Source organism: Plecotus auritus (genome assembly GCF_963455305.1).
Source record: "Plecotus auritus genome assembly, chromosome: 6".
Lineage (NCBI taxonomy): Eukaryota > Metazoa > Chordata > Mammalia > Chiroptera > Vespertilionidae > Plecotus > Plecotus auritus.
This window is the reverse complement of record NC_137773.1, coordinates 6,594,300-6,615,066: the sequence shown is the minus strand read 5'-3', so window position 1 is coordinate 6,615,066 and position 20,767 is coordinate 6,594,300. Positions and strand designations below refer to the sequence as shown.

General features: G+C 42.1%; 1 protein-coding gene across 2 annotated transcripts in view; it reads left to right on the top strand.

The window, feature by feature from the left end:
• The window catches only part of RANBP17 (RAN binding protein 17), a 234,587-nt gene that overhangs the window by 162,117 nt on the left and 51,703 nt on the right, over window positions 1-20,767 (top strand). For both annotated transcript variants that reach the window (XM_080677003.1, XM_080677002.1), the window contains 3 exons: window positions 7,790-7,893; window positions 13,754-13,842; window positions 19,873-19,980. In XM_080677003.1, the coding sequence (XP_080533129.1) occupies window positions 7,790-7,893; window positions 13,754-13,842; window positions 19,873-19,980 (301 nt within the window). The remainder of the gene's footprint in view (window positions 1-7,789; window positions 7,894-13,753; window positions 13,843-19,872; window positions 19,981-20,767) is intronic.

Below are 20,767 nucleotides of genomic sequence, written 5' to 3'. Positions count from 1 at the left end.
CCTGGTTTTGCGGGTAGAGTCCAGAGCACCCCAGGGAATAAGGTGCCTCAGGAATGAAACTGGAAGACAGCTTTCTTAGAGAAGGCGTACACTAGTCTGCAGTGGGTGCTGTAGTTTTCTTCTGGGAGCTAAAATAAACATTCTGGTTCCCTAGGGAGAGGAGTTAAAGGGAGCCTCAGTTTTTCATCTGTTAAATGGATATATGTGCCTTGAAGAGTCATGCGGCTTAAATAAGATAAAGATGTGTGCAAGGGGCCTGGGACAATGCCTATCACAAAACAAGTACTCCGTGTATGTTAACTGAGACACATTTATTGACAGCGCTGTTAGGGACACTGACTGCCACTGGGACCTCAATGCGATGCAAGTTCAGTGCCCATGCTGCAGCTGCTCTCCCCTCAGTGCTTGGGCACAAGTGAGGGCACCTTCTGAACATACAAAGCTTCCTGCCCTGCCTGAAGCCACAGGTCATTTCAAAGCCTGCCAGGACTCTGAGGCCGTTGGGAAGGAAACTGAAATGAAAACCCCATTCTGGGATCTCGCTAAGCGCATTTCTCAAGACCTGTTGTCCTGGAACTTGAAGGTGCTATCCTTGGAAGCACTGGGAAGGAAGAGCAGGAGACGTGGCCTCTTCTGGGATTACCCCAGGGCCTTGGTTTTAAGTGGATTCCCTTCTCACTCACTGCCTCTGTGTCTCCTTGTTCCTCTCCTCTCGGTTCTCCTTAGTGGGAACAGAGGCATTAGACCTGACATTTACTGACTATATTAGTTTCCTGTTACCACTGTAACAAATTTAATGACTTATGTGTTGCAGATTTATTATTTTACAATTCTGGAGGTCAGAAGTCCGAAATGGGTCTCAGTGGACTAAGTCAAGGAGGTCCTGTTTCTCCAACAACATCAGACCAAGTCCTTCTCGTGCTGCCTTCTCTCTGGCTTCCCCCTATTCCCCTAACACTTCCAAGGACCTTTGTGATTACATGGGCCCCACCTGCATAACCCAGGATAATCTTCTATTTTAAAGTCCATTGATCAGCAACCTTAACTCCTTTTGTCATAGAACCCAACATATTCACAGATGCCAAGGGTTAGGAGGACATGGACATCATTGAAAAGCCGTTATTCAACTGCCATATAGTAAATCCTAGTAACTATCATCATAGTTGGTTACCATCATTTATTATTACCATGATTATTTCATTACTTCTCCTTGGCCACGCCTCAGCCACCAGTAATTCAGTTGTTATTTGCATTTGAATTTGAGGAAATGAAAATTTCACTGCTCTGCATCCATTTCAGGGGGTGGTGAGGGGTAACCAAACCCTGGTTTTTATTGTTGATGGTTTGGGGGTTTGTTTTTTATCTTTTTGAGGTTTAAATACCATAATTCACCCTTCTAAAGTGTGCAGCTCAGTAGTATCTAGTATATTTAGAATATTCACAGTTTTACAACCATCAACATCTAATTTCAGAATATTGTTATCACCCCAGAAAGAAGCCCTGCTCCTTAAAGTCATCTCTCCTCATTTCCCCAACCCCCCAGCCCCTGACAGCCGCTAATTTACTTTCTGTCTCCATGGATTTGCCCATTGTAGGCTTTTCCTGTAACTGGAATCCTATAACGTGGCCTTTCTGTCTGGCTTCTTTCACATAGCATGTTTTTGAGGCTCATCCATATTTTAGGGTGTATCAGTACTCCATTGCTTTTTATGGCTGGCTGGTATTCCTTTGTGTGAATATACCACAGTGTGTTTCTCCGTTTATCAGGGATAACAGTGGGTTGTTTTTTCCTTTGGGCTGTATGATAATTCTGCTATGGACATTGTGTGTGGGTTTCTGTGTGGACATAGGCTTTCAGTTCTCTGGGGTATGTATCTGGGAGAAAATGGATGAGTCAAGTGGCAATTGTGTGTTTAACTTTTTGAGTAACTACCAAACTGTTTTCCATACTGACTACATCATATTATTGGCTGCAGTCAAAACAACAAAAAATGCTAATAGCTATCATTTATTAAGTGCCAAATATTGAGCAGAGGGGTTTACAGATATTTTATTATTTAATCCTTACAGCTAACTTTATGAAATACAGTAGTCTCTCCTTACACATGCGAGATATGTTCCAAGACCCCCAGTGGATGCCTGAATCTGCAGATAATGCGGAACCCTACATATACTATGTTTGTTCCTGTAATACATACCTCTGGTAAAGTTTAATTTATAAATTAGGGTCAGTGAGAGATTCACCACAATAATCCTAATATATAAAAACTAGTTAACGACCGAGGCTCGACCAACTGGAAGTCAGTCCTGCAGTCAGCGCTGGGTGGCTGCTGACTGCAGAGCGGCCTGAAGAGAGAAGCAGGGACTGATCCATTGCTTCTGTGGAAGCTTTTGGTCAGCACTTGCCTCTCTCTTTCTCTCCCAGTCTGGCCAGCAGCCTCGCCTCCATTTCTTTCCAGGCCTCCACCAGGGATGCTGATCAGCCCTGCCTTTCTGATCAGGCCCCGTTGATAGGCCCAGAGATGCTGACTGGCATAGGAACCGACCAATTAGAACCAAATGTGGGTGCTGTGAAGAACCAATGGCTGCCTAGGAGGCGGAGCTTTGACGTTGATTGGCATAGGAACCAACCAATCATAACCAAATGTGGATGCTGTGGGGAGCCAATGGCTGCCTAGGAGGCGGAGCTTCTGACACTGACTGGCATAGAAACCGACCAATCAGAACCAAATAATGGCTGCCTAGGAGGCAGAGCTTTTGACACTGACTGGCATAGAAACTGACCAATCAGAACCAAATTGGCCAGCAGAGGAGGGCAGTTGGGGGTGAGATTAGGCCAGCAGGGGAGGGCATTTGGGGGCAACCAGGCAGGCAGGCAGAGGCAGTTAGGGGCAACCAGGCCGGCAGGGGAGGGCAGTTAGGGGTGATCAGGCAGGCAGGTGGGTGAGCAGTTAGGAGCCAGCAGTCCCAGATTGTGAGAGGGATATCCCCCAAGGGGTCCCCAATTGGAGAGGGTGCAGGCTGGGCTGAGGGAACCCCCTCTCCATGCACAAATTTCATGCACTGGGCCTCTTGTGAATAATAAAATAAAACAATTATAACTAAACTATGTACTGTAATAAGAGTTATGTGAATGTGGCCACCTGTGTCATGGGACCCCTTGCTGAAGTCTTCTTGTAGGCTTCGTGCTTTCTGGGGCACCATGTCACCATTAATCAGAACACATTTTCTGTTCATGTCCTCCACCCACAAGTTTAATGCCTTTTCCATCTTAACTAAGAACTTATCACGCACTATGGGTGTAACTTTTGCTGTTTTGAGGTCTAACAGCAAAACTAGCATGAATTTCTTTTCTCTTCACAACTTCATGGATAGAAGATTCATTCTTATAATAGACTAGTGACCCAATGCACAGATGCGTGCACATTGAAAGGAAACTAATTAGAAGGTAGCCAGCAGGACAGGACTGGGCTAGGTGGGCCAGACATGCCCTGGAGCCAACCTCCCATGGTCCCTCCCTGGCCGGCTGCACCTGAGTGGCGCCAGGGCTCGAAAGGCGTCTGTGGAGTGAGCGGGGTCCCTCCAGCAGGTGGTGTCCCTCGGCCTGGCCTGCGGGGATCGGGCCAAAACTGGCTCTTCAACATCCCTCAAGGGGTCCCAGAGTGGAAGAGGGCACTCTGCAAAGTTGCTATCGTACAGGGCATGGAACATAAACACAAGTGTGCAGTAAACCAGATTCGGGGCAACAGTGCCCCAGCAACAACATAACCCACGACCAAAGGTGGAATCGCATGGCGCTGCGAGGAATTGGGCTCCCCCTCTGGTTTCGGGGTGCATCACCAGAGAACCGCAGCTGCCAAGTCACTGCAGCTTGGCAGCTCCTACATTGAGCATCTGCCCCCTGGTGGTCAGTGCGCATCATAGCAAGCGGTCGGATGGAGGGAGGGACACTTAGCATATTAGCCTTTTATATATATAGATCTTAGCAACCTTAGCATATGATATTTTTTCTTTATTAAGTCAAGAACTTGACAGTTCTCTTTGGTATCTCCAAATTACCAGCAACACTAATCCTGTACTTCGGGGTCACTATTAAGTAAAATAAGGGTTAGTTGGACACAGCACTATGATGCTGCGATAGTAGTTCTGACCAAGGCAGCTCCTGAGTGACTTGTGGATGTACAGAGAGATTTGTGGATGTACAGCAGCGATATGCTGGACAAAGGATGGTTCACGTCCCAAGCAGGGCACTGCAAGATGGCACAAGATAGCATCATGCTTCTCAGAACAGCATGCAATTTAAAACTTATGAATTGTTTATTTCTGGAACTTTCCATTTAGTATTTTTGGACCTTGGTTAACCACAGGTAATTGAAACTGTAGAAAGTGAAACCACGGATCGGGGATCTGCTGTAAATAATATGTCTCTTAATTACAGATGAGGACACTAAGGCTTAGATAAGTGAAGTGACTTTATCCAAAATCAAGCAGCTAACAGTAGCAGAGCCAGGGTCCAGGCTTAGAACTTTCAGAGCGTCCACTCCTTCCTGCACCCTCATCTTCCTGCAGTGACCATTGTCACTGTCCTTGTGCAATTCTACATTTAGAAAATACTTTAGGGCAGTGGTCGGCAAACTCAGTCAACAGAGCGGCAAACCGCGGCTCCGGCTCGCAAGCCGCAGTTTGCCAACCACTGCTTTAGGGGAAAAGGGGGACATATGTAATACTTTAAAAAATAAAGAATTTTTAAAAAGAAAATACTTGATCCTAGAGCGGTAAGATTATATAGTTTAATAAAGTGTGTGTGTATTACATATTTAAGGGTTTACTTCAATTAGTTTCTATATTCTATGTCAGGTGTTAAGAAAATAAGGGAGTAACTCAACCTTATTGAGTAACTACTTTTCACTCAAATACAGTATTTCCCTAATATTTGCAGGCACTGTTGTAGGTGCTAATACTGTAATACTAGTACTACCACTACTGTTTATTGAGAATCTTCTATTTTTCATGTGTTATAACATTTAATATTCACAATAAGCTTAAAAGATAGGTATTTTCATCCTTATTTTGAAGATGAGAAAACTGAGACTCAGTGTCCAAAGTTAACTAGTGGTTAGCTAGGCTCTGTTTATGCAGAGCCTTCCCTACATCATTCTCCTTCACAGAGAAACGCAAAGGTGCACAGTCTCAGCTCTCCGGAAGTGAAGGCGAAGATGCTGTCAGTAATTTACATACACACATTATAAATTTTATCTCATTCAATCCCCAAGGTAACTCTCATCAAACAGTGGTAATGGTGGAATGATGAAGGTGGTATTGTTGGTGTTAATATCGCTATATGCCTAAACGCTTGCAATTCAAGGCCTACTGATAATCGCAATCTGTCATAGAGTCGGAGAAAATGCTATGGGAATGAAGGGAGAAGGGAGAACACGGGCAGTGGGACTCAGGAAGTGCTTGCAGGGGAGGTTAGCTCAGGCATTGGGAAAGTGATCGTTTGACCTGGGCTTTGGAAAATAAGAATGGCTTCTCTAAAGTTTTCTAATATTGTCACCAATTGTCAGAGGGTATATCTAAGAGGAATAACTTGGTCACATAGCCATTGACAGAGCCAGGATTATAATCTGGTCTGCTTTATCCTTCACCTTGGGTCCTGGCCCTTATCCAGAACAGCATACAGGAAAGACTTGTTGGTCTTTTTTTTTTTTTTTATAATTCTTTTTTTTTAAATATATTTTATTGATTTTTTATAGAGAGAAAGGAAGAGTGATAGTCAGAAACATCGATGAGAGAGAAACATCGATCAGCTGCCTCTTGCACACCTCCTACTGGGGATGTGCCCGCAACCAAGTTACATGCCCTTGACCGGAATCGAACCTGGGACCTTTCAGTCCGCAGGCCGACGCTCTATCCACTGAGCCAAACCGGTTTTGGCGACTTGTTGGTCTTTTGACATCTCTTTGTGAACAAAGCTAAGTCCTGGTTCTGTTTGACTCTAGAAACAAATTATGTAAGGTTAAAGGAAAAAGAAAAGCCACAAAGGACCGGGTTCAGCCAGGTCACCTGCTCCAAGTCAAAAGATGCCAATTCGCCCTAGCTAGCTCAGTGGATAGAGCATCAGCCTGTGGACTGAAGGGTACCGGGTTTGATTCCCGTCAAGGGCACATGCTTGGGTTGTGGGCTCTATCCCCAGTAGGGGGCATGCAGGAGGCAGCTGATCAATGATTCTCTCTCATCATTGATGTTTCTCTCTCTCTCTCTCTCTCTCTCTCTCTCTCTCTCTCTCTCTCTCTCTCTCTCTTTCCCTCCCTCTCCCTCTCCCTGTCCCTCTCCCTCTCCCTTCCTCTGAAATCAATAAAAATATATCTGTATATTTTTTTTAAAGACTAGAGGCCCAGTGCACGAAATTTGTGCATGGGTATGGTCCCTAGGCCTGGCCAGTGATCAAGGCTGATCAGATTCCCCACCTCCCTGCCTCCCTACCTCCTCCTTCCCTCACTCCCTTGGCGCCCTGCTGCCGCCACTGGTTGTCTGCCATGTTCCACGCTGCCCCCTGGTGGTCAGCGCACGTCATAGCGAGGGATCCAACTCCTGGTCGAACTCCCGAGGGGACACTTTGCATATTAGCCTTTTATATATATAGATGCTGATTCTGCCTTGATCTGTGTGTGTGGCCTTGGACCTCATTTTCCTTATCTGCGGAATGACGTGTAGGCTAGTGTTCCTCAAACGTTTGTATGCATCTGAATCACCTGGAGGGTGTCTTAAAACAAAAATTGCTGGACCCCACCCCAGAGTTTCTGATCCAGTAAATCTGGGATGGAACCTGGGAAAGTCCATCTAATAAGTTGCCAAGTGACCCTGATGCTGCAAGGCCAAGGACCAAACTTGGGGAGCTGCTGGTCTCTTCTCTGAGATCGCATTTCCTCTCTAGCGCTCTATTTAAAGACTGACAGCATAGAAATCAGGGGCCTGGACCATAGAGTTCCACCTCCAACTGCATATGCTACCTTGAGTAAGTCACTTAACCGTCCTCTGCCTGTGTCTTCATCCATGAATTAGGGCTCTCACTTAAAAGAAACCCCTTTTGAAAGAATACTTTATAAATTGTCAATTGTGCATATCCATGTATGAAGACTCCACTTTGGCAGAATTTTTGAGGAAACCTTTAAAATGAAAAAGGAATAGAAAATGTCTCTTTTCTATAAAGAAAAGGAAGCTTGGTGTAAGAGGAAGTGTACCCATGGAGAATGTACTTAAAATCCAAATGACCCAGGAGGGACCTCATCCTATTTGGCAGATAAAAGTTTCCCTGCCATCTATTTAACAAATTAATAAAAAAGAACATAAATAAAAGGGAATAATAACTTAGAGCTATCTGGGCACCTGAGTCCATGAGCCCTTTAGGGCCTTGGCACCCAAAGAGAAGGGGGAAAGATCCTTGTTTCTGAGGCTTTGAAAGAGGCTTTCCTTGGAGCATTAGGGAAGCTCTGGGGGCCCTAAGAGCTGAAGGGCTGACATGCCTGGGGCATGAGTCTGTTTGATCCAATAAAGAGCCACACACACACACAAAAAAAGTCTGGTAAGTAATTTTGCTATTTCATTTGAAAAAGAGAAGGCAAAACACCAGAATAGTCAGTGAGCCAAAGCACAAAATTAGGCAAGATGTGAATGCAGGCCGACCCTTCCCTGGACGTTTCTCCGCCTGCATGAAGTGCTCACTGCTGAGGCTCACGCAAAAGAGTGTGCATTTAAACCGTGGTGACCCTTGTGTGTTTTTTGATAGGCGAAGATGAGGACGAATTTGAGAATTTCATGCTGCCTCTTACAGTCTCTTTTGAAACAGTATTACAGATATTCAACAACAACTTTAAACAAGAAGATGTGAAGGTGGGTTTGTTTCCAAACAGGAGGAAAGGCAATTTTGTTCCTTCTAGAATATCTAGATCCAGAAGGTGCTGCATGTCCACGTGTGCTCTGTGCCTCGTCCACATCCTGTCCCTAACTGCATGTGTCTTTCAGTTGTACACTTTTCACATACGTGTCGACGTTAATGGGCTTTGAGTTGGGGCAGTCAGTTTATGATTAGGCGACACAGATTTGTCTCTCGTTGCAGTTAACGTCTTTAAAAGAACATTTCTTGTGGGCGCACCACTTTAAGGATCCCTGTCCCCTCATCTACCCTGCACTGTATGTTTCAACATATTTATATGGAAGAATGCACAAACATACACATGTTAAAACACTACATCTCTAAATATATTTTAAACAAGAATTTATATAAATCAAGACTTTATTAAATGGCTAGGCATATATGTATAAATAGGAGCTGGTCTTGAAGTATTGCATTCTTAAGCTGAACAAAGTGATTAGGATAACTGATAGCTAAGTAAGGTTTTTATGTGCCTGTGGGAGCCATATTAGGATTGATTTGACAAGTCAGTTCAGCTGTGGCAACAGTCATAATATCTAAGACAACATTATGTTTTATTAGTAAAATCCTTAAGTGTAGCAAGCTGTTTGTGACAAAGCAGCCCCATATTTTAGTGTGGAGGATGGAGAGCACGGGGTCTGCTCAGTCGGAAGAGCATCTTCTGAAATTATAATGTGTCCAGGCCATATTAAATAGATTGACACTGATGATTATTTGTAAGAAAGTAATGTGGTCCCGAAAATGTGGGCACCTTTGCTGGTGATACTTGAGTCATATTTCATCGTTATTTGAAATAAGTTGACCAAAATATTAACCATCGCTTTGCATGGCTCCTCTTCTCTACAAAAAAAAAAATTCACAGCAAGAAGCCAACTAGAAAAACAATTGCCTTTGATGATTACTTTAGGGTAATTCTTCTACCAAAAACTAATATTAGCTAAATACTGTACCTTTTAATTTGAAATAAAGTTTTTAAAATGAGTATTTATCAGCATGCAATAGTCACAGAATTTTAAAACCAAAAGAGATTGTAGAGATTTTCTTTGCCTTTATAGTTTTGTTGAAATTCTACACCAGTTTCTATACGGGTAGCTGTGTTTTTCAGATGCGTCACAAATATTTCGTGACCAACAAGATCTTTGCAGCTTTAAGGTGGCTATTGCTTTATGTGGAAAAGAAGCGAGTTGAAAAACACCATCTTTATAAAAATTACATCTGTCTCATTTGAAGATTTCATTATGTTCCAAGTCCATTTTGATGTGATCCCATCTAGTTTGATAGAAACCATCTTCCTTGAGTCATTTTTAATGGAGTTCCAGTGATATATCCCTAAACCAGCAAGTTCTTAACGACCCTGGAAAGTGACTGCTTGATTACACTTTAACGGTATTTGCAAATAAAATCACAAGTAATTAAGGGGAAATCTCCAGGCTTTTGAGCAAGTTTGATGCATGATAACTGCCTGATTCAGCTTCATCTAGAGTAATGCTGTGTAGGCAACAGCTACGGAGATCAATAGCAACGTAATGATAGTGGCAGAATTAAGTGAGTAACCTGAGAACTGTGCCTCAGAATGCATGCAGCTGCCACGAACCAGGGCCACACAGTGCACTCCGTGCTTCCGTCCTAAATGTTCATCAAAAGACGCCCTGCAGGAAAATGGAGTTAGATGCTCTTTATTGCTGATCGTGTCTCTTGCCACATTTATCAGGGAAATTGGATTAGCAGTTGGCAGCTGCAGGTAGACAAGATTCTGCAGTGATTAAATATGCAGCTTGGCTGCATTTGTTGTGACAGACCTTTAGTAAATTCTACTGTAAGCACCATCTGTCTAATTTGTATAAAGAAAACTTGGTGCTTTAAGCTACCAGTGAAGAACAAAATCTGTTGCTTTATCATAAACAAAACTTTTGCACTAAATGCTTTTAAATGTAATTTATTAGGTTAGGGCTATTTTTCTATCATGATGAATAAATAATACATGCAGAAGTGCTTTCAGGTACTTCATTTTGCAAGGACTAGAGATAAAAACGGTTCAGTTTTGTTCTTCAATAAAGTATTTAGTATTCCAATCCACAGGAGGTGGTGCTGTTAAAATATCTCTATGAAAATGCCTCGGGACTGCCATATTCATTTAATTTGCAACCCTTACCAGGATCTTCTAACTCCCTATTTATAGATATTTTTCAAATGCAGATTTCAGGATGAACATAAACATTAAAGACCAATGTTGCCAAATTGAAATATGATTGTGAGGGGAAGAAATGCTGCAAAACTCTTAAATTTATAGCTTTGTTTTCTTAGTCCTAATAAAATTGAAGAGAACATTGAATTTTTGTCTTAGGTTTTTCTCTTCAAAGTAAAGGCGGGGGGGGGGGGGGGAGAAAGAAAATGCTATGACAAATCCTGGCTCTAAAGCATTCGTTTAAAATATATGTTTTCCCCATATATTTGGGTCCGTAGTAAAATCTAGTCCAATGTTCTCCTGACTCGTGCATCATTTTTTATTTGACCATGACATCATCAGTTTTAAGGAAAATGAATGAAAACTTCTCGGGGAAAGAGGAGCAGTTAAATAGGAACCTGCTATCTTTAGTCCCTTCGTATAAACTCCACAATGTTAAATTATTTAAAATCCCTGATTTTCAGCATGCGCACATTAAAAGTTTTCGCACTAAGTGCCAAATGTTGCAAACAGCACTTTAACAGAATGATTTTGCTTTGATCCCTGTAGCAGTTCCTGAATAATTTATCACAGGTTATTGCCTTAATTCTGGAGAGGGATAGAGCAATAAAGGCAGATGAAAACACTCCAGTTGAAACACCTTGGGGCCTGCTCATTCCTCTGACACGGCTCTTTTGTTGGAACTATTTAGAGGTTATTAAGATGTGTCTCCAGAATTAAGAGTATGCTTTAAGGATGAAGACAGCCATCTTAATTCTAAAGACAAAGCACAATGACCCTTCACCTTCTTTTTCTTTGTTGTTATTATATAGTAGAATTATGAGGATAATATTATAGCTGCCCCCAGTAGTGCCACTACCGTAAAGGGTCTGTCAGACTTTCCATTAGAAACCCTGTTTTGGGGGTCAGGGTGGAAGGAGCCGCATTTCAGCTGTTTCCCAGCCCATCCGTCTCACACTTGGACACAGACAACTGTTTACCGGGCGGCGGACTGAAGCACTGAGCAGTTTCTCCGTGGGCTTTCCACAAGGAATCTTCAGGACCCGGTGCCCCCGAGTTAACCCACTCCCCAGAACTCCCTCCCTACAAATACAGCGCTGCTCACTTTTCACATCAGCCAGCTGTTGACCCACTGCAAGAGAAAGGCAACTGTTCCGATAAACCTCCCTGTACTGTTTTAAATGAGATAGTAAGTTGTGGCTCCTCCTGCCCTAAGTTACACTCAGATCACCTCTCACTCTCAGACAGTTAGTAGCCTGGTTGAGCTCCAAGTGAACAGTTTTCCAATCTCCTACCAGAACTGGGCATGTTGTGGCTCTCACGAAAATACTCCCTTAGTGCCGAAACCGGTTTGGCTCAGTGGATAGAGCGTCGGCCTGTGGACTGAAAGGTCCCGGGTTCGATTCCGGTCAAGGGCATGTACCTTGGTTGCGGGCACATCCCCAGTGGGAGGTGTGCAGGAGGCAGCTGATCGATGTTTCTCTCTCATCGATGTTTCTAGCTCTCTATCCCTCTCCCTTCCTCTCTGTGAAATATCAATAAAATGTATTTAAAAAAAAAAAAAAAGAAAGAAAGAAAATACTCCCTTAGTGTTGTTGAGTATCAGTATAGCTTAGTATGGTACTCATGTTGTTTGAGATAAAAGATACTGTTTGAGCATAAGAAATCTGTTTCTTACGTTAACACTGCATTTTCCTGCCGATCAAATCTATTGAAAACATACATTTAGTTATTATTTCTTAGTGCTTTCTCTACTATATAGTAACACTTTCTACACTTGAACATGGATAGAATTTCATAGATTTTAGTCCATTAAACCGCGTCTATGAACTTGGCGTTCTTTTAAGGAAGAAATGTATGGTGGAATAATAACATTTTTTGTGCAATGAGGATAGTCTAAAACATTTTAAGAGTCCTTTGCATTGGGCACTAAGAAAGTAACTTGGCTCCTCTTGGCTAATTTAGAGTTGAATGGTAAGTGCCTGATAACATGGGAAAACTTAAGATACTCTGAAGAGCGGCCTGTGATCTGTGAGTGTACAAGGTAAAGGTAGAGCAAAAAGGCCACCGGAACAGACCGCAGAGCCAAATAGTCCGAGTTGAACTGCTCCAGGAGGCCGAGAAGCGTGGGAGACTGAGAGAGAGGGAGCAGGTACCGGGTGCTGGAAATAGGTTACACTAAAGGCGAAAGGTTTTTAAAAAATAGCAGGTCACATGAGGGAACTATGCAGGAGGCCAGCCGGTCACAGAAAATCAAGGACTGGTGAGATCATGAGAGGAAAAAGAATAAGTCACTTGAAGAAGCAGAAATAGGGAGTCAGGGTTTACAGGTTCAGAAATTCAGATAAGCATCACTCTATAAACTGAGCACAGAAACAGTATCCTCATAAACAACTTCCAGCTGCAATGAGTCACCTGTTAGGCGGGGTGGCAGAAAGATCAGAGATTCAGACACCCTGGCAGAGATACCATTACTTGGTACTTGGAAATGTTACTCAGTCATTAAGCTGAGGGTCATGATTCACTTCCAAATCCTTAATGATAATTTAAACACCTTCCTAAAGAGGTTTTCATTTATTACCAAGGCGCGAGGAAAAAGTAAATCTGGTCAAATGAAAAGTTCCGAGACCATTTTCTGGCATATTTCCACTGAAACAGTATCTGCAGAAATCACAGTTGCGTATCTCAATTATCCCACCCCCTTGTTTTGCAATTATGTTTATTTGTGCTCCTTGTTCTGACATTCTAGCATCTGTTCACGGGTTTTCTGTTTCTCTTCCCATGCATCATCCTAAGGACAGCTTAATTAAGCATCCAGAGTCCTAGTCAGATCTCTCTTATTTTAGAATCAAGTTTTTGTTTTTCTAAAACTAAATATTTATAGAACACTTAGTATGCATCAGGCTCTTGTTAGGCATTTTTACGTAAATTTATCAAATTTATTCCTCACAATTCCTCTGAAAGTATATTGGCCCCTCTTATAGATGAGAAAACTGAGACTGATTCATTGGCTTGCTTTAAGACTTACAGTTAAGAAGTAATGCTGGAATTCAATGTCAAGTCTTCTGACATGGAATGCAGAACTCTTCCCTACACTTTTTTTTTCCTTGGGAAATGAGAGTTTCTTGTTATATCATGGTACAACAGGTCGCCTGGACAGTTTTAATTTGTCCTAGGTTACTCAGGATATTTCTGAGAGACCCTTAGATGCCAATGTACTTCCACAATAGACTTCACTTTGCAGAGTAGGACTGATTTCATGCGAGCCGGTGTTGTTAAGACTTGCTATTATTAAATAATGTCTAGACTCAGTGCATTTCTGTTTTGTGCAGTTATCAATCCTCTTTTTGCTATTTTGGCATTATTCAGAAACAAAATGTATTAAGAATCTAACTTCCTATATTATTAGAATTATGACTTAGCTCAGTTTGTAAGAATCAAAGTAGAGCTGATCAGCAGATTTCATGGCATGTTTGTTTAAAGTGTCTATGGTTTTCTGTAGAAAGGGATCTGAGCGAGACATTTTAGCTAATGAATCAAAATCAGATATGTGGTCATTATTGCCTGATTATTACTCCATCTGCTCTGTGCTAACGTGAAAATCAATTACTGTGTCTCTTTCCCACTGACAGCGTATGTTGATCGGGCTGGCAAGAGATCTTCGAGGGATTGCCTTTGCACTGAACACAAAGACCAGCTACACCATGCTGTTTGACTGGATGTATCCTTATTACACTGTGACAATACCAGCTCTGTGCACAGAGGGATGCCGGGCCCCTCGCTTTCGTTTAATAGTATGGCACAGTAGGGAAGAGGAAACAAAGCTAAATGAACTAATGTGTAATCAGCTAAAAATTACAGCACAGTGGCAGCCGTGCAGATAACTGAGCATAGCATTTGGAGACCCAGCTCAGAGAGGTCACTTTTTCGGGGCCATTAAATATTGACAACTTAAAAATCACATCCCCAAAGGATTGTTTTTGTTGGGGTTGCAGGGATAATCATCTTTAACTCAGGACCAATGTATCCTACCGTTTGGCATTTCGAGGAGATTTGAATTTCTACTCCATCTTAATTAGCAGGGCTGAGAAGGTCACTTTATCTCTTGGAGGCTTAATTCATCATGCTACAGTTTTTCATCATCATGAAAATATTAATGGATATGGAAAGGAGGAAATAAATGGTCAGGATTTTTCATTTGGTACATGAATTTGCCTTGGCCAAAGCTTCGTGCAGACAGCAAAATAAACACACAGACAGACATCCCCCACAGAAATGTCTCATCACATAGGAGTGGGAATAACACGGACCTTAGGGTCAGAAATCCCAGTGCCTCGCTTTCTGTGTAAACCTTGGCCCGTCATTTGCCCACTCTGAGTCTCAGTTTCCTCATCTACAGAAGGAGACATCCAGAATCATGGCTTGTTACGACCATTAAAATAGGTAACGTACTTTGCATAATGTCTGAAACATGTTGGGTAATCTTAAATGGTTATGGTTAATATTGTTTTCATAGTATTGTATGAATCCCCCTTGATCCTAACAGGAAGTGACAATGTATGCAAGTCGCATATGTGTAATACAAAGTTGCCATGCCTTTATGCATGGAACCATCAGTGCACGTAAGAAAAATTCTGTGGCCTCAAAGCTATTTTGTTTTTTAAGTTGCACTGCTTTTCAATTGCTCCTTACAACCCTTATCCAAACTTCCTTCATAAATTGTAAAAGAAACTTCTTTAAGGCCGTCTAGTCCAGCTATGGCCAAAACATAACCAACAGGGAACCTGGGCATGTTTTAGGGAGAGCGCTCTCTGTATTTTTCAAATTGACATTAATTTGAATGCTGACTTACATTTTACTGTTAAAACCTACTTCATTAGATTTCTGTGCCCATAGAAGGGTAGAGACAGTGTTCCATGTCATTGAGGAACCGTGTGTGTGTGTATAAGCATACAAAGTATATGTACAGAGATTATAGATTTTAACATGGGAATTCCTATAATTCTTTATGAATGATAAGTTGGAATTACATATGGCCCTTTTATTTCTCTAAACATAAATAGAAGCTCACAAAGTAAAACTTTCATTTATTTGAAAAGTCATAAAATCCTAGTTTCCTCACTTTAAACCCAGCTACAGCTCTAGGATGTCCAGCAATTGACGTTTCATGTTTTCCTCATCAATAGTCTTCATCAAGAGTCAAGGCAGAACCTTCTCCCCGAAGGTCAAAGAATAAAAATAGCTTCCGTAATTGATACTGCCTAAAATTTATAGAACATACTGCAACTTAAGTTTTTAAGGAAGGCTGCTTTCCGTTCCCTGACTTAGCTCCTTCTTCTTGGCACCTAGTGGAATAGTGAAACTTTTGTCCAGCAGATGGCAGAAAATAGCAAACGGAAAACCTGGGGACTTAATGTTTTGTTTTGAACTAGAAACCATTGTCTTTAGCATTTGACCATAGATGTGAAGTTATTAGGGTCCAAGGCAGAGGGTGAAGTGTCAGTTATGCAGGAAGTTGTGTTAGGTTGCCAGACGGGTGGCTTGGTACAGGCCTTGCTTATAATAATCGAGTTTCAGTAGCAAATCAGCTTCCTTGGGAAAAGGCCAAAGGCTTTTCATAATTGTATTGACAACAAAATGAATATGATAAATGGTATTCATTCAGTTGAGACAAGATTTATAGTTTTCCTTTGGGCCAGGATGAAGAGCAAATATTTATAACAATAGTAAAATTTGTTTAAAAGTTACATTATTTGATAATTCAAAAAGGTTTATTAAAATATTTCAAAATACTTTAAGCAGTTTCACATGATATAAAGTACAGAAGCTTTCCAAAGTATTCTAGTAATGTAAAAATGAATAAGAATATGATTAAAAAAACATGGATATGAAAGTCATTTATTCTTCCTGAAATATTGATATGTCAAACCGTCAGTGGTGATTCCCACATTACTGCTGGGGAAAGTTTATTTGCCTTTTATCCACATAAATGTGTGTTCTTTAATTTGTTATACAGTCCTTAGCATGCAGAAGAATCATCCTATAAGAGCACATGTCATCTTACAGTCAAAATGCATTTTATTTATGGTGATTATTTGATAAAACGCTATTTTAGTGGTTAGCTATTTAATTCAAAAACATTTCTGTAAATACTGACTGCATTAACTGCTACACGAACTACATTGCTCATCACTCTGTCCTTGCAAAACTAAATTGCCTGAAACTCCACAGCAACCATGTTGACAAATGGTTCCGCTGCTGGAGAATTGAAGAATTACTGATAATCCTTCTTTGCTCCTGTCGTGAGAATGCAACCATAGGAAAGCCCCTTACCTTGCAGTGTTAAGTTACCTTGTTTAAACATTCCCAGATCACATTTAGACTGAAATATCAAAAATCCAGAGGGAAATTGAAGGGAGAGGGAAAGGAATGTGTATGATGCTACTTCCTCATAGTCTTTTAATTGCCATAGATCTTTGAGTCCACTGTTTCCCAACCAGTCAATCAGTTCTGCTTATTAATATGCATAAAACATGCAGAGGCAAGGCCAGACAATGAGCTGTGTAGACGAGCACAAACTCTGGACTGGAACGGTCTTAGATTCCAGTCTGGTTTCACCACTTACCTTGTGAGGTTTGGGGCACATTACTTAATGTCTCAGAATCAGTGTTTTCTTCTGTGGAGCAGGGCTAATGATACCGATCTCACAGGTGTGTTGTAAAGTGAATGAACTGACACATAGAGGGCCTAGTACAGTGCCTGGCACAAAGTACATGCTCTACCACTATCGTTTTCGTTCTCTTCCCTAACAGGGGTGAGACAGAGGAGTCCCATTTGCTCACTTATTCAGCAGATTTTGCTAAGGTCTGGACTAGGTTTTATGAGGGCTGTAGATTACTTTGGATCAAATCCTACCCCCAAAATGATCTTACAGTTTAATAGAGCTGGTTAGATACCTACATAAGTGACTATAATAAAATACAAAAGGTGATACATGCGTTAAACATACAAATGGAGTGATTACATTTAACTGAAGCAGTAAAGGTCCTATAAAGGTAAAGATATCTCCTTGGATCTTATCAAATAAGCAGGATTGGACTGCTGGAACTGTTGGCTGAAGCACAGGTCAGGAAGGGCAGTAGTGGAGAAGATGTATTGTTATACAGACCACTTACTTCATGGTTAGAACTACAGGTTGTCTGGGACCCTTAAATGTCAGGCTAAGGATTTAGATCCTTATTTCATAGATAATACAAAGCAATTGATTGTTTTGATTTACTAACAAAATCAGAATTACATTTCAAGAACAAAATAATGATCAATATTTTGGACAAACTGAAGTAGGGAAGAAAGTAAGCCTGAAAAATCACTGTTCAGCAAGCATTTTTATTTTTATTTTTAGTGCTCTGTGCCAGGCATGAAGACTGAATAAAAGGATTGCTTTTTACAAGAATGACTAAAAGAGTGCTCCTTAGAAGCTCACACTCTAGTGGGTGGAAAAAATAACTAATAATCAATGTGTTGTAACAAAAATGCGTGTGAAGGACCATGTGAACATATGAGGAAGAGACGGGTGTTTCTGGCAAGAAGAGTAGGCTTCCAAGGAAGTGAACGTTGGGCGAGGCGTTGAAAGGTGGCTAGGCAGGCATTTGCTGGACAGAAGGGAGAGGAGTGGTTCCCAGCAGCATCTGCCTTTGTGAGCAAAGGTACAGATGTTGCACATCTGTGGAATACCTTCTAGAGCAGCTCTGAGCTGGCAGGCTGTTTCTGTTCTGGAACCACGTTCTCACACCCTTACTTCCTAACAGTTCTAACAAGAGGTCTTTTGTTGTCTTCTAGTATATTTCGATGTTTCTCTATTATGAAGTCCCATAGAAAAAGAATTATGTGTTTACTCATTTCTTTTTAGGGGGTTGGATGGGGGTAGCATATAGAAAGTACTAATAACTACTGGGTTAATGGGTGGGTGGGTGGGTGGATGGTTGTCAAGAAGCAAATCTCATTTTCTTCTATTTGGCATCTTACAAGGTAGCTTCATATCCTTAATGTTTGTGTTTTTCATCTATGTGATGTAGACCTTAGGATTCATTGAGAAGATCTAGGTGAAAGCACTTAGATCTGTGCCTCTTCTGCCCAAGGGCCCCTACTGTCTTCCTCCTGTCCATATAGATGTAGTCCTCACAAGGCCACTGGAAAATTAGGATTGGGTTCCGATTCTCCATCAGAGTCTGGCATTCTCACTCTGAAGCCCTTTTAACCTCCCTGCTTGGCAGACCTCTCCTCTGCTTCCCAACATCACTCATTTTCTCTGTGGCAGTCACCTCTGTCAGAAGCATATTAGAATTGGCACCACTCTCATTCCACACAGCAAAAGGAGCATCCCCTCATGTCCCCCAGCCTTATCCCATAGTGAATGCAATATGCTCTGAAAAATAGGATGGTCCTAATGCCCTCAGACTGCCTTGCAAAGGGCCTTGTGTGCGCTTATGATATTCTTAGATCCTGAGATTAGTGTCTTTCCCGTTTTCTGATGAGCCTTTCAGATGCTTCCTCCCCAGTGATCTCTGCATTTGTGCTCTCACGGTCTCAGTGGAACATGGGTATAGAGAAATGGAGACAGAGAGTTAGCATCAGTGGATTTGCAGGGAATTAAGAATGGCTGAACCTAGATCGGGTAGGAGTACTAGGAAACAAAACTGGATGTAGTCAGGGACCACATCTTAAAGGGTCTTGTATGCTATGCTAAGGAATTTGACATTTATTCTAAGAGCAGGAAGAAGATTGCCATTTTTTTCACCAGGGAGATCTCTACCCATATCACACCACCAAATGATTCAGTTCAGCACTTTTCATCTGCAACAGAGAGATAAGTACATTGGAAAACCTCAGAAAGAGAGAGACTTGGGGATTAGGAAAAGAAAAAGAAAATGAAGGCAGGGGCATAGTAAGAGTTTTTTTTCTGCTGCAGTTTTAGACCTTAATTTGATCTTTATGTGTCCATTTGGCAAGGAGGAGGCCAGTTGTGGCTTAGAGCTATTGGAGCTGCTGTCAGTTTTCCAGGTTCAGATAGTCTTGGTCATTGACTTATCGGAGGCATAAACTCCTTGGCTGGTGAGGACGTTTGAGAATTTCTCCTTGGGTGTATGTACATGGCACTACCTTTTAGCGACACTGAGTAGATTAAAAGTTACCCAAAGGTTTTCTTCAAACTAACATCCCCAGTGTTCCTTGGAGTTACAGTGGGTCCAAGCAGAGCAGGTCAACAACTTAAAAGAAAGAAAGAATTGCCCTAACCGGTTTGGCTCAGTGGATAGAGCGTCGGCCTGTGGACTGAAAGGTCCCAGGTTTGATTCTGGTCAAGGGCATGTACCTTGGTTGCGGGCACATCCCCAGTAGGGGGTGTGCAGGAGGCAGCTGATCGATGTTTCTAACTCTCTATCCCTCTCCCTTCCTCTCTGTAAAAAAATCAATAAAATATATTTTTAAAAAAAGAAAGAATGTATGTAACCTCTAAGCTGTGAGATAGATAACATGTGATTTATTATTACTGTTTCCCTCTACTTTTATATATTTTTTAAAGTTCATAATGAGCAACTTATTCCTTAAGTAGTTTGATACCCAAGAAACTTATAATAACAATTAAAATATGTTTTTATCCTATTAACTAAATTTATTTTCCTTTTAAGGGGCACTAACTTTCATGAACGATCTTTCTTTTGACACTTAAGTTCTTTAACAGGCTTTATAAAAGGTACCCAACATATCTTCCCATTCTGCAGAGGGCTATTGAGCAGTGGTATGGAGAGCCAGCATGTACCACTCCCATCTTAAAGCTCATGGCAGAACTGATGCAAAACAGGTAAGAGGTGGGATGGGGAGTGAAAAACTATTTGGCAGCAGTCTCCAGACATCAGAATTTATTGCCTTATGTGTGTATAATCAAGGCTTAGCAAGAACCCAGGAACCAAAATAAGATAATCAGTAATAGCAATAGAATCTATACTAATAAAAGGGTAATATGTCAGTTAGACCGGGAGACCTTCCAGGAGAACTTCCAGACGTTCCGGACAAAGCCATGGTGGCAGGACCGAGGCAGAGGCAGTTAGGGGTGATCAGGCCAGGAAGGGAGGGTAGTTGGGGGTGATCAGGCCAGCGTCGGGGGGGGGGGGGGCAGTTGGGGGTGATCAGGCTGGCAGGGGGGGGCAGTTGGGGGTGATCAGGCTAGCAAGGGGGGCAGTTGCGGGGGAGAAGGTTGGCGGGAGGGACAGTTGGGGGTGAGCAGGCCAGCAGGCAGAGTGGTTAGGGGCAATCAGGCAGGCAGGCAGGTGAGTGGTTAGGAGCCAGCAGTCCCAGATTGCGAGACGGATGTCCAACTGCCAGTTTAGGCCCAGGGATCAGTTTAGGCCCAGGGATCAGGCCTAAACCGGCAGTCGGACATCCCCCGAGGGGTCCCAGATTAGAGAGGGTGCAGGCCAGGCTGAGGGACACCCTCCCCCTGTACAAATTTTGTGCACCAGGCCACTAGTTAGAGACATAAGGCTGAGTCCTTTAGAGAGAGAGAGACAGCCACCCTTGTTTAAAATAAGCCAAGACACAAAATGGAAGAAGGGCAGATATTTTAACTGTTTCACTGCTTAACTGCAATT